This window comes from Megalops cyprinoides, chromosome 9, assembly GCF_013368585.1.
Source record: "Megalops cyprinoides isolate fMegCyp1 chromosome 9, fMegCyp1.pri, whole genome shotgun sequence".
Taxonomy (NCBI): Eukaryota; Metazoa; Chordata; class Actinopteri; order Elopiformes; family Megalopidae; genus Megalops; species Megalops cyprinoides.
Window position 1 is genome coordinate 30804013 of NC_050591.1, and position 17551 is coordinate 30821563.

Genomic DNA, 17551 nt, shown 5'->3' on the forward strand with positions numbered 1-17551 from the left:
AATTATGTATTGTTCCTGTAATATCAAGTTTGGCCCAATATTTTCTCAATTTAGAATGATTGAATAATCAGTTAAAATTTTTTTCAGTGTGAAATCTCCATCAAAAAGTATTAAACATTTAGTTTGCCATTAACTCATGTTTTCCATTATTGTATTTTCTCATGCAGAGTGATTTCCCTCACAAGCTTCATCCAAAGATAGTGAAAATAAGTCTGTTACAACTTCAAGTGCGCAGTTGCAGATCAGTCACAGGGACTGGAACACCAGAACGTTTTCAAATTAGCCACAGGGTTCCAGGCACACACGTCCCCTGACAATGGAACTGTTCAGTGTCAACTTGATTAGAAAGCAAGTGCTTCATAAAGGCAAATGCTGGTGATCAAAACACCCCCAAAAATAATGGTGCTTATGATCTATTTCCTTTTAAGCCTTGGGTAAGATATCAGGGCGCTTGAATACACTCATCAACCGTTTCCTGATATCCTTGTTTCTTAGGCAGTATATATATGGGTTCACCAGAGAGGGGCCGAGTGTAGAGCAGATTATGAGGCCATTTCTCTGTGTTAATGTTAGAACAAGACCAACGCGTGTCACAAGGACTAACAGGAACTTGGGGATGAAGAAACAGGCCACCACTATCAGGTGACTGGAGCAGGTGTTGAACATTTTCATCCTGTCTTTGGGGGCAGACTTCACTACTTCGTAAATGATCTTCATATAGGAAAAGATTATCAAAAAGAAATTTCCCACTAGTATGGCAGTGTACACTATACTGGATATGGTGAAATAATATGACGGATCGACGCAGGCTGCTCTCACCAGAGTTGCAAATTCACAAAAGCAGTACTGAAGGATGTTTGTACGACAGAATGGGAGATAATGGACCACCACTGTCCAAGCTCCAGAGACAGTGCACCCTATGACCCAGGTGAATGTAATGAGTAACACTATGTGGGTCCTTGTGAGAATGCTCTGGTATCGAAGAGGGTTCGAAATGGCGATCAAGCGGTCAAGAGCCATCAGAGCAATTGTTAGGGGCTCCATGGTGCTTCCCAAATGAAACAAGAAGTGCTGGAATATGCAGGGTCCATATGGTACTCGGTTGTCCTCACCCAGAAGTATCTTCATCATGGTCACACTAATACTGGCTGTATAGATGATGTCCACAACTGCTAGTGTACAGAGGCAAAAGTACATTGGAGTGTGTAGAGACTTACTGAGCGCTATGACGCAAATGTTGGTGAAGCTCCCCAGCAAAATTAAGGAGAGAGTTAACAGTATGGCAGCTCCCACCAGCTTTTGGTGCGGCACATCATTGAATCCTGTTATGAGGAACTCTGAAACCACAAAAGTGGTTTTATTGGCTGTTTCCATTGCCTTGTATCTAGAAGAAAAATAACAATCAGACCCAGCATATAATTACAGACCCACCCATAAAATGCTTTGTTTTGTGAGTAAATAACAAAAAGTTACAAATTAACATTATATAGACTCTAATACTCAAATTTCTGGGCATAAAATCTACAAGAGGAATACAGATATATATATTTGCATTCTTTAACTTTCATATGTTTCCATTTGACTCAATGTTGTAGGATGCAGTACTTACCAGGGTGCACTATGTGCATCTGAATCTTTCAGATCATATCATGGCTTTATATGTGGAAGAGTCCACCAAGAGGTTAGAAGAAATCCTTTGTGATGTTTACTAACTGAGAAAGTGTTGCTATGTTTAAGTGGTTATCTGGTCTCAGCTGTGTTTGAATCAATGCAAGTCTATAGAGGACTTATTTTGTCCATGGGACATCATTATACATTTTATTCTGGATAAACATGTATAGGTACTAGAAAACACACAAACATTTGTCACACATGATATTGAACATTGTTAACCTACAGTAAACAGTTACAAGTATGCACCATGCCACCCCCAGGCAAGTAAAGACATTACAATACAATTTGTATGAATAAGGCATCAAATAAAATAACAGTAGAAGTAAGGTGTTAGACTGCTTGGTCCTAATTTTAACTAAGTATGTTGGTAAATGTTTCCCTTAGTTATAGTGTTGCCATATTTTTAAAATGAGCTTAAGACCTTCCTAAAAATTACTTTGCACTCTTGAAAAAGCGCATGAATGAGTGATGAACTGTCTGTCTTGCAAAATCACTATATTCTTTCATTGAACAATAGATAACATTTTGGTTGTAAACATCTTCATCAGAACATATGTCAATTCAACCCTAAAATCTTCCAAAATTCGTCCTGAATCACAAAAATCTACCCTAAGTGCTCAACCCCTTTAAAAAGCATATTTAATTGTATAGAATATAAAAGTAGTGGAAAACGTGGAGACAACAAAAATGCATACACTCATACAAAAATGATATGATGTGATATACCATAATATGATATACCAAATTAAAGCATGTTTGCTTACTATAATGAAAACAGCATATTTATGTGATGTGTTTCTCTGCAATAAATTACTAATAGGAGAAGGGGAATTAAGAACAAATGACAATTAAAATAATCCATAGATTAAAAAAAAATGTATACCTCATATTTTAATTCTGTGGAAACACTTTTTTTTATTGAAGTCAGAGCCAATCATGAACACCTTAATGCTTTGTTATGCTTAAAATGGGTGTGTCTCTTTTAAATTTTTAAATATTTATTGCTACTTCACAGGAAGGTCAAATATGAGGCAATTACAGGTTACGTCAAGTATAGGTTACGACCTTCGTCCTTTAATTGAACCAGAAACAAATGTCACAAGTAACACACTAGCAGTAATTAATTAAAAATAACAAGCAAATGACTCAAAAGCAAATTACAAATGGGGACCGTGAAATCCTCACAACATCATCTCGTGCTTTTTGCTTTTTGTGGTTGAACTTTTCTTGTGTTGATACATACAAGCCCTGTTGACAACAACATGCTAAGCCATGTTTGCTGTAATTATCCCTTGTTATTTGAGAGAAAACAATGCTGTATGCTAACAGTAGCATGGTGCATCCCGTTAATTTTAGGTTTAATTTAAGGTTAATTTTCAGACTAGGTAATTAATGCCTATTGTGTGAGGAGAGGGTGTACGGGAATTACTGGCTAACAAGCAGTGCCTGGTTCATGAGCTATATTTACACAAAGGTGTGTGTGGGTGCTGAAGTTGAGCAGTTAGTGACTCTAGTAATGTGCTGGCTCCTCAGATTTTTTTTGTATAAATGTATAAAATAAATTTAATTTTAATAACATTCTAAATAATGCTTTAATTTCACAGCAATGCAAATACAGTAGCTGCAGCAAACATTTAAAAGCTGCCATTTTAGCTGAAAGGACTGCCACTCAATACAAGGGGAAAAAGCTACTTTGTCTTGATTTCACCTGGTAGGAAAATTCAAGCCTATTCTGACCTCTGACCCTGATGTGTGACAGAGCATCTTAAGCCACCTCCACTCAAATTTTGGTTGATTTATCCTAGAAGTTCAGGTTTGTGTCATACATGCGCATCAGCAGACAATAGGAAATTGGCAATTACCATGAAATTCTTTCTGAAGTCCAAATGGCCCGTCAAATATTAAGTTTTACCAAGACGTGAACGCCTGCTGGGGTGATTTACACAATCACACTTACTGATCAGTTGAATTGCCCTCTGCTTTTGATTTCTCAGCTTCTGTGCAAACATTCTCAGTGTAGAATACATTTAATGTAATGTTATGTAGAAGGCACACATCACTGTGTTTTACAGGCCTGACACATGACTAGCAAGCCAAGCTAACCTGATCACAATTACAGAACATTGTACATGTTCTCCCATAGATGCTGTCTTAGATTTAACTAACTTCAGGAACTGAGACTATAGATGCAATATTTACAATAGAGCCTTGTTATTAACACTAAGTCCCTACATACATTTAAATATAGCAATGATTATAATTGGGTCTTCATCATCGTTGCCATCCCACAGGTAAACAGGTTGGCTATAAAAGCTTCCCACATCCACAGTGACTAGATCTTCACTTCACAGCTATAAACTCATGTGAGTAATTTTATAAAGGTTTATGATTTTAATTGATATTTTAAATCAAAAGAATTGGAAAGTTTTCAGCATAAGAATAAATGGCTTCTGTTGTGCAGATAGTAGGATTTCAACTTAACATTTTCACGAACAGGGCTTTGAAAGAGTTTGCTTCTTGCAGGAACAGCCACATTTTTGGAGATGAATATCAACCGATTGCGGGACTCTTGAAGATGAGGTTTACATAAGCTTGGGGATTTTTTAAAAATCTTTTAAAATGCACTCATAACACAAAATGACCATCTGGAGTGTATGCAAATATCATAACTTTACAGATTTGCGTGACAAGTTTTATAATTTGTAACAAGCGGATAGCCAGTGGTCACAGTGAAATTTATATTGCTTGTGAAGTAATTGTAAATTGACACATTTATTGTAGTGGTAACATCTGCTGTGTAATACAATGATTTGATCAATGTGTGTAGCAAAAAAGGGTTTAAATATAAAATTGCCCTTTACACAAACATATAGGAACACAGAATACCAAGAAACTTGTTATGTATACATATTTTAAAAAAAAGTTTCCCTTGCAGACGTCTGAATCTTCAAGGGACCGTGGAACATGTCAACTGGAAATGTCACGGCCAAAATAATAACAGAATTTGTCATCGGTGGATTCGACACGGTTCAGAATCCGGTGGGAGCTGGAATCGCAATGCTTGTGATCTACGCCCTGGTTATGCTTGTCAATGCTGCTAACATATGTTTCATCGTGCTGGACAAACGCTTGCACCAGCCCATGTACATTTTAATTTGCAACCTGGCTCTTGTGGACATGCTGTATAGCAGCAGCTGCAGTCCCACCATGATCGGGGCCCTGATAGCTGGCGCAAAAACAATCTCTTACGTCCCCTGCTTCATCCAGATGTTTGCGTTCCACCTGGGCGGCGTCATGGAGATGTTCGCCATTGCTATGATGGCTTTTGACCGCTTGATTGCCATCTCCGTCCCTTTGCGATACCACAGCATTCTGACCAATGTGCGCACGCTAATCTTAGCGTTCGCCTTGTGGATTGTGGCCTGTGCGTTCGTGGCCGTGTTGCCTGGCTACGCGATACCTCTCCCTCTTTGCTACTCGACTCTCCCGTACACGTTCTGTGACTTTGCCGCTGTCATCAGGGCCACTTGCGTCAATCCTAATTTCTACTTCAACATCGTTACCATTATAACCTTCTTTCTGTTGTTTTCCACGTTCTCCTTTATTTTCCTGTCCTACTTGAGGATAATGTTTGCTGTGCTGAAAATGTCTTCGAAAACTGACAAGAAGAAAATGTACAGCACTTGCCTCAGTCACCTGATTGTGGTGGTGTGCTATTACTGCCCTATGTTTATACGCATAGTCCTCACCAGGCTGGGGGTGGAACTGACCAAAGACGAGCGCCATGGGTTGCTAATCGGGGCAGTTCTTGGTCCCTCTCTTGTAAACCCTTTCGTATACTGTTTTAGAACTAAAGAAATCCGAAACAAAATTTCAAAAATATTTAAGAGAGTTGAACCCAGTGAATAAAAAAGGGGGGCAGAAACTTTGATGATTTTTTTTTTTTGTCTATTCACAATGCCAGTATTGACTTAAGAGAAATATTATTATTTTTATTTTAAGCTTACAAAACTAAACCTTGTCTAATTTTTAAACCTTGTCTAAAAATTGGTCATAATTATTGCAGGTTAAATACTGCAGAATTAAAAGCAGGTAGCATATTCACTAAGGGTGTAAATCTCTGTCTGAAAGTTATGATATTGATAAAAAGCAACAATATATCAGAACATTTGTAAGAACTGTTGTTGTAAGAATCTAAGAATGCACTTTAATATGATCTGATGTGCAATACATTGTGATAATGTTTCAACACAACCTTAAAGTTATTCTTTTCTGTTATTCACAAAATGTGGAGTATGTAGACATTAGTTCTTTATATGCCATGGAAATGATACTTGTGTTCAATGATAACTAGAAACCAAGTTTTAAGCAAATTGCTGAATTAATAAAAATAAGTGAATGGAAAATTCATAAATGCAGACCAATACCAATATGTATGGTTGCTTTCTCTATTGATGCATTGATATAATTTATTTATTTATTTACAGCCCTAATATGACTGACATGTTCACACAAACCATCTTTATTATGTGATTTAATGTAATTATATGTACAATTATTTAGCCAATTGACAAGACAGGGCACAGGATCTCAAAATATAAAACAGACACAGATATTACCTGCAGGTCTGTGTTTCCACAACTATATAGGATTTCTATTTGAAGTCCTCATAAATTTATTTAGTTTTTAATTTGATTTCACTTTTGTAAGTCACTCTGGATAAGAGTATCTGCTAATTGTAAACATAAATCTTTCTTTCTGCTGTCTGATCGGAGTCGTGCTGCTGCCATCTGCTGTACTGAATTCCAGGTTCACATCAGAGATATTTGGCCAGCTGTACCCCTAAAATAATACCCACACACCACGCCAATCATGACACCCCAAATTAATATGTTGGAAGCTACATTTTCACCTCAGCTTGTGTAGGAAATTTTCCACTGTGGTGAAAATGTATAAATTGGTTATGAACAAAGTAGAAATGCGCCTTAAACATACATCCAGAATATGAACATGGCTAGCAATGCTAGTATTGCAATTTATAAGTTTAAGTCTCCATTGTTTCAGCATTGCAACTTGGAAATTCTGCTCATAGATCCCACTTTGTTACCAAAATATCACTTTAGCATGGGGAGTGACAGGGGCTCATCAAACATTTCCATACTTTTTATAATGTTTTTCTGTCCTTTTCACCTATTTTGGGATCTGCAGTTATCTGTCTTCACACATCTTCTACGCTCCTGCAAGAGCGGTGAGCTGGAGGAGTGCAATCTTCTGATACACTGGAACATGAGCCCAATGATTCTTTTCAGTCTTGAAGTGCCAGAGTGTGCCAAAGTGAGGCACACACTGATTGGAAGATGGGCGGCTCCCCCATGATGTCACAAAGGGACTTCCTAGGCATCTAATGAGCCATTCGTGGGTGCTCCAGTGGAGAGATGCGGAATCCTCCTAATATATATTATCCCCAGATTACCCATTAATTCATACCCCTAAGGCTAATACTAACATTTTCTTTTCCTTTCTTTTGATTTGGTTTAATAAGATTATATAAGGCTAAAACACATTTACATAAAACATGTACATTATGTGAAATAAGTGTGACCTTTATCATTATGCTTTTAATTCAGTTCTGAATACTTTATTCTTAGCCAATTCAGACATCCTTGGAGATGTAACTGTTGTGATTGAACTATGGCTCAAAGGTCATGCTGTCATCAGTAACAGATGCCTTAGAGCTGAACCAGAAGTATCACATTTATTAAGAGAACTGGATCGGCTCTGTAGTGTGAAGTATGTGTCCAATACCTCTCTGTGAAGTTAGGAGGAGGGAAGAAGGAATGGAGGGAAGGAGGTACTTCACGTACATCTGTTGCCATAGAAATTAATTAATCAATCACAACAGGTAATCAATCGCAAAGCCATAGGAAGAATAACTCCAGTTAAGCATCCTGACATCAGGCATTTGGTATATAGTCGTATAGTGCACTTACACGCATGCTAAGGCAGAACGAACTGTCTTTATGAATTTACGGCATGTTTGATTGCCAAGGACTAAATGAAGAAAAAAAAAAAAAAAGCCCCAAAAACCCTGGCTGTAGGTAGAGGCTGTTCCATATGAAAGAAGAATATACTACATGTGGGAAAAGGCTTCAAAAAGGAAGCACTCATGTAACACTCTCAAACTGAAACTTAATTTCTCAATTTTTTTTTTTCTGCTTTCACCCAAAATTTTGTTAATCAATGACAAGAAATGTCTGCAGTACACCATATTTGTAATTTTATGTATTTATTAACTGCATGATTTATGTATTGAAATTCAATAGAAGAGGATGGCACTGCTGTCTTTGCTACTAACTGGCACAGTCTTGACAAAAAAATCTTTTTTTGCTGGCCCCTATACAATATGTGGCAAGGATCATAAAGGCTGGCCACAGCTGAGAGGAAAAGAGTACTGTTACATATGCTGTAATGACACCTGTATGCCCCCAAAAATGAAATGGTATATAAATGTGCACACAATAACTGTATTGCAAAAGGAATCACAAGAGTCCTGATAGAGGTTTGCTTTTTCTAGCTATCCCCTTTATTGTGTTCAGGTAACCTATGTTTCACTTTGCTTGCATACATTAATCCTGCAGGCTAAACAAGGACCAAGCCTCCACTCTCAATCTTAAGCTCTATGTTTAGAACCATCCCAAAACCAGTTTGGCCCACAATGGCACCTGTGTTCATGCACCGCCTTTTCAGTGAAAGGATAAGCTGCATTGTGCCACGGAGTGCTACACAGGGATATGTGAAAGCACCTACTCTGACCATGTAACAATAGAGAAGGAGGGAAGTGCAAGGCAGAGGAGGTGAGTCATGCAATCATTAAAATGATACACAGTTCTTAAAAAGAGCTTTGTCAACATGTTATGACTGAAGTATGCAACAGCTTGATTATTTTTTCATGTAGGTTAAAAGAAAAAGAACATGGTTCTTTGAGTGTGCAGCAGTACAGAGTCCGTCCGTCCGTCCGTCCGTCCAACCCCCCCACACACACACACACACACACACACAAACACAAACACAAACACAAAAATACAAAATAATGGAATGACATTTAGGCTTAACAAGACACAGTGACATCTGGGCTGTGCTTATTAGCCTTTTCTGATGTGGAAGAACGTGGGTGTGATGGCCTGCCCACCCTACCCAATAGCACCTCCTGGATGGTCTTTGGCTAGACTGCCTTTGTAACTGTGGCAGCAGATGCTTTCTGAGTTGTGTGGAGCACTTTCTGTGTTTTTCCCGGGGGGAAAAAAAAACACTCTTGTTACATCAATGTCATGTCATGTCATGTACAAGCAAACGACATGCAAAATATTGAACTGATTCCTGTAAAGTGTAAGTGTGTGTGTGTGTGTGTGTGTGTGTGTGGATATAAATATAACAGCCAGAACCTCATAAAACAGTACGGGCATCTTGTCAGTGTAATCCATGCCCCAGGAGGATATATTAATCTTTGAGAACAATATGAATTTCTCTGTATTTATATTCAGACTAAGGTATAGCATTCTTAAAATGTTAAAGCATAAAAAATGATCCAAAACATACATTTGCTTGTTTTATTATAGGTTTTGCTCCTGTTGGGTACACATAAATACTGAAGGCGCTATATAATATATACAGTACACACCGTGTGCATATACATAGATGTATATGTATAATTTGCACCATAATATGCATTTAGTTTGCATCTCATTTTAGTTTTAGTGGTGTTACACTCACTGTTTTTACTATGCTCACCAGTCTGTTTTTAATTTCTTTTGTCCTGAGACAATAAACCATAGGGTTAATTAGGGACGGAATCAATGTTGCCGCAATCAGCAATGCATTACGCTGAGACAGATCCAGCACAAGACCAATTCGTGTTAATAACGTGGTTATGAATTTGGGCACGTAGTAACTGGCCACAACTATGATGTGACTCGTACAAGTGCTGAACATTTGCTTCTTGTTGCTGACATTTGACAGCCTCAGAACTGTGTAGATGATCTTTGCATAAGTTAGAAGAATACAAGGGAACATGGCGTACAGTGCAATGCCAATCACTGTGGGCATGAGAAAATATCTTTCAGGGTCAACGCAGGCGGCCCTTACCATACAGGGGTAATCGCAGAACACATATCTTAGAAAAGGCTGGCAAAAAGGAAGGCGGTCGACAACACCTGCCAAAACGCCCATTGTTGCTGTCGCCAACAACCAGCACAGGAAGATTAGCACAAACGTGCGTGTGTTTGTGAGGATGCTGTGGTACCTTAAAGGGTTACTGATGGCAACCATGCGATCAATAGCCATTAACAACAGTGCAAAGCATCCATTGATGTCCCCCACGTGGTACACATACATCCGTGAGATGCAGGAATAATAAGAGATGGTTTTCACCTCAGTAAGCAGAACTGAAATCATTGTTGTGCTGGCACTGGTGGTGAACATGATGTCCACTACGGCCAGGTTGCAGATTAAAATGTACATTGGTGTATGCAGACGTCTGTCTGATGCGATGATGCATATATTCGTGCCACTGCCGAGTAATATGAGGAAATAGGTGAGGAGAATTATGAATCCCAGGAACATCTGGTTGGAAAGATGGCTGAAGCCGGTGATGATGAACTCTGATACCTGTACATATTGTGTTTCATTTGTGACAGCTGCCTTCCAGAATGTTAGTCCGTGTGCCTGTTGCATGATAAAAAAGACAAAAAAAAAAAAAAGAGCAAAAACAATAGTCAACATAACATTGTGGAAATCAGTCTCATTGAGACTTATGTTTTGAATGTTCATTTTGCAGACATTTAGAAATCTGAATTTATTTTTCATTAGACCACAACATTTTAGCAGGAGTTTTAAGATTAACTCAAACAAGGAGGTTAAAAGACAAGGAAAAAACCTTCATCATATTGCATCATTCATGTGTTGAACTGACTACTGAGAATTTGCAGCGCTGGCACATGTCCTACAGCACTTAAGGTTTTTCAGCTAGCACTAATGGTCAGTGAAACACAAACGGATAAGGAATAAATACACCTCTTCCATGTACCACAGGAAAAAGTAAGCATGACTAATTTATATTACCAAGTTTCTTTTCAAAACAGGAGCTCTGAAATGTAAAGATCTTAAAACTCACCATTGAAAAGCACGTCGAGCCAAAAAGGGAAAGTTCATGTCACCGTTCACCACTAGCTTTTATAGAAGCATGATACAGTCATATCATGAGGGAATAGTAAGCATCACATGATATCGGCATAAACTTATTTCAATGATTAATTTTAATGATCAAGACAATTCCTAGTGGGAAGGATGGAAGTAAAACAACAGGCTCAGAGATAATAATAGTGACATTAAACAGACTGCTTTCATGAAATGCAAAATCCTAATACTGATGAACCTGGTTATTTTTGTCTTGCTAAATATCACCACCCTCTTGTTGTTGTCCCATTTTTCTCAAGGACTTGCCACTCACCATCTCTATGTAAAAAATCTTTTGGTGTTTTGTGACTGATCTATGACGTCAAAAACCATTGTGAACAGACAAATTCAAATGAAGGAGATGGTGCTGTGAAGGGATTTAATTAGCTAAACTTATACTGGTTAGAGAACAGGTCATAACTGCTGAAAATAGCCATGTGTTCACTCAGCCCAAAGCAGTCAGCAATTAATAAGGACTTGGATACAATCACCATGGTAATTCAGTACAATTCAGTTTTGGGAAAATTGACTTTGAGTTGCTCACTGTTCATCCAACTCAAAAGGGGCAGCAGTGTGTTGCAGTGGTAAGGGGTAGGACTTATAACTGAAAGGTTGCTGGTTTGGTTCCCTGCTGGAACACTGCTGTTGAACTCTTAGGCAAAGTATTTAATAAAGTTGAACTTCTGGAGCTGGGCTGGGTAGCTGGGGTGGTTTCTTTTAACTGAATCTCTGGGAAGTGCTCCAAAGTGGGAAGGGGAGAGAAGAGAAGCCATTACAGAGGTACATGGAAGGAGTTAGGCCCAACTAGATGAGTGAGAGAATAGAGATGAGTAGCCTGCATGCAATATGGAAAACCTAGACAGAGTAAGGCTATAGCAGCATAATTAAAGGATGGGAGGCAGAAAGCTGGCATAGTCATGAAGACAGAACAAAGGCTGTCACCACCAGATCACGGCTGGAACTGTTTAATATGGAGGTCCTGTGCCATGACAGTAATAGCATTGACAGCTCAGTCTAACAAGAGACTACAGCTTGTGCCAGTCGTCCACCCACCAGCTGTCAACAAAAGGATTGGCTTAAAACGTACGTTTTAAGCCTAGTCCTGAAGACTGAGAAAGTGTCTGCATCCCAGACATGAGCAGGTACACTGTTCCATAAAAGAGGAGCTCAACAGAGTAAGGCTACCTTGAGAGAGAGTTGCACAGCTCATGGGTTGGGTTTGATATGCACATTTTGTATCATCTGTGTAGAAGTGTAAGTTAATTCCATTTTCACGAATAACATAGTAGTGCATATAGGGAGGCAGTATTCCATCTCTTACCCTTGAGTAAGAGACAATGCAGCCAGTGGGTGACAGTGTGGCATAGTGGTAAAGGAGCAGGACTTGTAACCAAAAGGTTGCTGGTTTGATTCTTCGCTAGGGCACTGCTGTTGTACCCTTGGGCAAGGTACTTAACCCAGAATTGCCTCAGTAAATATCCAGCTGTATAAACAGATAATATTTGAAACTGTAACCTATGTAAGTTGCTCTGGATAAGAGCATCTGCTAAATGACAGTAATGTAATGTATTTAGAAGTCATTGTTAATATGGCCAGATTGATATTGATTTCATTGGTAGGAATCATGAGATCTGCTGGGCCCAACAAGGTTTTCAAGTCTATGTATGAGGAATGGATGATTAATACTGTCAAATGGTGTGCTTAAGTCTTAAGAGCACAAGTATGGAAGCATAACCATTGTCAATGAAGAGGAGTGGACAAAGTAGACTTCAGCTGTTTCAGTCCTGTGATGAAGTCTGAACACTGGCTGAGAAACTAAGATTTTACTGGAGTGCAGGAGTGAATGTTACTCACTAACTGCTTTCTGTTGGGGTGGAAAAGGAGAAAAATCCAATTGTTTGTTTTTTTTTAATTTCTGTTTCTCCCATGGCAATGCATCAATAATGGAATTTGGAATGGATTTGTCAAAGAAAACCAAATATAACATTATGGCAAATAAGTATTCTTTTTATTTAGTGTCCAACAAGTACTGAGGTACCTCTATAATATGATGATATTGAATGTGGCTGGAATTATTCATAAGAAACTGGGACTGAACACAATAATTTACACTAATTACAGCTAAACACCAGGCCTTATTTACCAGTCAGGCCACTCTGATGTGTAACCTCAGGATACCTTGCCCTCCATCCTGAGGGATCACACATCCTGGTCACACCCCCTGTCTGTTCTGGCCACTCTGTGGTGGAGGGAGTCTCCCACTGTGGTCAGAACAGTGGAGTCACTGGCCATTCATTGACGCACGCAGTTATTACTGTAATTATTTCTAGATTGACACCAGCTGTTGTTGATGCTTTGATTGTAGTAGTACTTACAATAATTGGCACCATACTGAAATAGATTAGCGTGACACTTATTCAAATGTAATCTGCAGTTTATTTGAATAGTTGTTTCTTTTACCTCCATTATATGCGCTTAATAGCTTTGTTTTTGAAATTGTTCTGGTTAAGAGTGTCTACAAAATTAATAAATGTAAATGTAAAGGCAATTACGTAAATAAATAATTACTCACTGGCTGAAGTCATATTATGCCTTGAGTATACACCTATTCTATCATTTCTTTGAAAATGAATTTCCAATTTGTGAAACATTTTCCTAGGTCTATGAAACAAAGCCACACCAATAGTGGCGGTCATCACTTCAAGTACTTGAAGGGGCCACAGGAACATATAAAACTTAGTAACTACAGTGCATTACATTACATTGTCATTTAGCAGACTTACACAGTGCATCTAGGAAAATGGCATGAAAAGTTGCACAAACAGGACTACTAACTACAAAAAAATGTTGTTATAAGTTGCTCTCAGCAAAAAAGATTGTTTGCTAATTGGTTCCCCTTTATTTGTTTGTCTTGTGAGAAGTAGCATTTAAAAAAAAAAAAAAAACCTTAGCTGCTTGACGTGAAGCTGTAATGGTGTCATGTCCTCTCTAGACTGTCGCACGTCTACAGCAGGGAGCAGATGAACAGTGTTATTCTCACAGGTAATTGCCCCATCTGTCTCCTCAGAGCCACCTGTAAACCTTCAGCACATCATTAACGGTGCTAAATTAGGAGGCGCACACCTGAGCTGGAGAATTGGGCATGGCAAAGGACACTCCTGACGTTTCACAGGAGAAACGTCTCATTTAGATTTTATTTTCTGATGTAATTCAACAGCATGCCTGTCTCAGTGTCAGCACTGGCCCTTATACAGGGATGTTTTTTTTTTAATGGAAAGAATGATTTGAATAAACCTTTTACTGTCACAAAGCACTAAAATGAACGTGTTATACTAGAGGCCTTTGAAATTTCAAAAAACTTGTGTGCTGTGCATTCACATTCAACATTATGTTTCCATTATTTAATGTAAACATGACATTGCAGCATTTGCTTATAGGATAGACTTGAATACCAGGGCAACACAGCAGATGTAACATTTGTGACCATGCTTCTTTTGCTCCTGTAACTGTCAAGCTGTACAAGTTGTTACAACAATATGTAGGGCTTATAAATATAGGCATTGTTTAGAGCGTCCTATCTCTTACACAAATACATACTGTTGAACATGCAAAAAATACAAATGGCTTGGTACCACCATCAGTAGCAAATTTAATTAGGAAGCAAGTGCTGATCCAGTGTTGGCAAACAAAAGCTCCCTTTTCCATGAAAATGGAGAGTTTAATTTTTATACAACTCTGTAGAAATAAGCTGATTATTATTATTTTTTAGATTACCAGGAAAGTGTGATTATTAATACATGTTATATGCTTGCAAGGCTAAAACTTTAGCAGATCTTGCACAGTACTGACAAAACAAAAAGACCTCATTTCTGTTAACCTCTAGGCCATGGTGACATCATGCCCTTCTCTGTCATGAGGGAGAATTTCATGAGGATGCTGAAAAGAAGGCTTACTTCACTGTCTAAGCCTGAAGGACTGAGACGCGACTCATTATCTCAGAAAGGAAAGAAAGTCTCCCAAATCTTTCGGGAAAAGGCACTCTGAGTGGCAGGTGAGTCCTAGAGCCCAGACAATGCTGACCTGAGTCTGCACTGTCTTTAGCTGATTATGAATGGATACCCAAAGCATTGTGACATTGTTGCCTGCATCCTGGCAGTGTTGGGTAGGTAGGCTTTGTGAAATGCCAAAGCTCCCAGACTGACAACACACATGCTGAAGATCACCATCTCTGTCCACCTACTGTTACATCATCAGTTTGGCGGCTACCACACACAGATGGTAAACTGAATAAGATGCACTTAGTGCACTAGTTAGGAGTTGTGGAAACAGCTAAACCATCTGGGAAGAGAAGCAAAGGCCAACTGAGCCACTTACTTAAAGAAAGGCCTGTTATACAGGCAAACTTTCACTTAAACTTTCAGTAATTACAATAATTCTAGAATAACAACTTGCACTAAAGAACAGTAGATAAAATATTCATACTGTATAATAAAATTATTAGCACTGTCAATAATGTAGAGATTTATTTTACCAAAGCCACTTGCCCTTCCCCTGTGGATGAATATGTGAATTTTTAAAATATTAATGGGCTTAATTTCAGTTAGGATGAATATGCAGTTGCTGTAGTTGTGCATGTGCACTCTCTCATGGTTTTATCCCTTGAGCACAGCAGCGAGCCATTATTAAATTAACAGCATATTATTGAATTAATAGTGCAGAAGGACACTGATGGGAATGGGTTCAGCTCTGAGGCCACTGGTGAATCTATTTGTAAGTTACTGGAGGGATTTGTGTTGTAGAAGCAGGTCTAACTTTCCAATGCCAGTGTTTCCGAGGGAGCCTGGCATTTTAAACCTGTGACTGTGGAGTATTTTTGTAAAGCCTCTGTTTGCATGGACTGAATTTGATGTTACTGCTTCAAAATATTTTTGTCAGCATTGAATATGTATTTCTTGGATGAAAGCTACATGAACCAAATTTGTTGAAACTATACAGAGACATTTTGACAGAACAGTGTTGGAGCCTCGACAGGAAATATTGTAGTGCTTAGCACTTTCAACACAGTGGTTCAAAAGGGCTATATACATAGTTATACTACTACTACTATTAATAATAATAATAATAATAATACTAATAATAATATTATTATTATTATTATTATTATTATTATTATTATTATTATTATTAATAATAAATGGGCTAGTACTACCCGCCACTGCTACTACTGGTGTCATAGCTTATCCTAATTTCAGTAGTATGACATGGAACATTTCCTTTACATGTTTCCATCTCCTCTCTGCTTCCACAGGAATATCACATTTTGCGTCTGTCTCCAAAATTGTTACTTATCGTTTAATACATGAATGTACACATGAATCTACACCTTTTGTGTAAATATTCTGATATAATACACAATTTTACTTCTCCCGGGCTGAGCTGTCAATGACTCACACAAAAGCCACTGGACACCCGCCTTCAGAGCTCCGAAGTTAACTTGTGTGTTTTGAGTGTCTTGATTTCATGTTTACAGTAACAAGCGCATGCAAGAGCGGTGTTATTGTCAGTGGTCTAATTACTTAAAGAGAGTATCTCCTTAGAGTAAAGCAAGCCTTCAGTAGCACCTCTCAATTAAGAGCTTCACACCTGAGCCAGAGAATGATGAGCGATGTGAGTACATCATTATCACAGGTGTCTCTATGCAACTGAACTGAAATAAACTGTAAATTCACTGCAAAGGGACACATACTCCTTGGACAATTCAGGGTGATGACATTTGCTTGATGCACACAAACAAACTAATGGTGGACTCAAGCTAAAATGAATTAAACAGATAATGGTTTGTGCATTAAATGGACAGTATTAACCAACATTATCTGTTTAGACATAATGATACTAATGATAGCATATCTGAGAATCATAAGACTTTTTGAGACTAATAAAGCTGGATTGTTGTGGTGCATCTTGAGGATATATACATTTTCAGAGTTCAGGTTCTCAGAGTCCATATCAGGGCCTTGTTTAAAAATTGTATTTTTTATGGAATGAAACTAGAATGAGCTCTCTTTCTGTTAAAGAGGGGATCTTAATCTATAAACTGTGACAGTTCATAGTGGCTATGGGGGCTTTTTTGGGGGGGGGGGGGGGGCATAATAGCCTCTCTCCTTGCATGATATCTTTTCAGCTTTTCTGTTTCTGACCAATGATTTTGCCACTGATTTGAGACAGCCTTTTTCCAGGAGGCTTTTATTAACTGTGGCCAAACCAAACTATGCAACAATGCTAAAAGATAAAACTGACTCAGTAAAACATTGACAAAAGTAAAGGCTAAATGTCAGCAAGTAAAACTGACTGGGTGATATTTAGCTTTCCCAGTTTACAAGAGAAACGATTTGTTATGAATACTGTGATCGAGTGACTGTGTAATATGTGGTAGTGACATCTGTTTGGTTGTGATTTTACATCCCTGAGTTATCTAGGCTGTCTAGCTTCAGGTTAGCACAAGATAATTTTTGGCAAGTGTTTGAATGGTGTTGTGGTCACATTTACTGGTCTCGGAGTGTTGTTAGCCTGGTCTGACACTGTTGCTCATTTTAGTTGGCTGCATTCACTTGTGCTAGAAGTCACTCTGGATAAGACAGTCTGCTTA

The 17551-nt window shown here is 38.4% G+C and overlaps 2 protein-coding genes across 2 annotated transcripts; one reads left to right on the forward strand and one right to left on the reverse strand.

Annotated features, from left to right (window-relative positions):
* The first annotated feature begins 4638 nt into the window (after nucleotides 1-4638).
* Nucleotides 4639-5583, forward strand: LOC118782624 (olfactory receptor 1M1-like). Its single transcript, XM_036536020.1, has one exon. It carries the CDS (start codon nucleotides 4639-4641, stop codon nucleotides 5581-5583), a length of 945 nt encoding a protein of 314 aa, XP_036391913.1.
* Nucleotides 5584-9414: 3831 nt separating this feature from the next.
* Nucleotides 9415-10404, reverse strand: LOC118783747 (olfactory receptor 6N1-like). Its single transcript, XM_036537701.1, has one exon. The coding sequence runs from the start codon at nucleotides 10402-10404 to the stop codon at nucleotides 9415-9417; it is 990 nt and encodes a 329-aa protein (XP_036393594.1).
* Between the last annotated feature and the right edge of the window lie 7147 nt (nucleotides 10405-17551).

Bases quoted from the DNA above. Each gene is read 5' to 3' on its own strand.
- LOC118783747 (XM_036537701.1), bottom strand. From the start codon at position 10,404: ATGCAACAGGCACACGGACTAACATTCTGGAAGGCAGCTGTCACAAAT.
- LOC118782624 (XM_036536020.1), top strand. From the start codon at position 4,639: ATGTCAACTGGAAATGTCACGGCCAAAATAATAACAGAATTTGTCATC.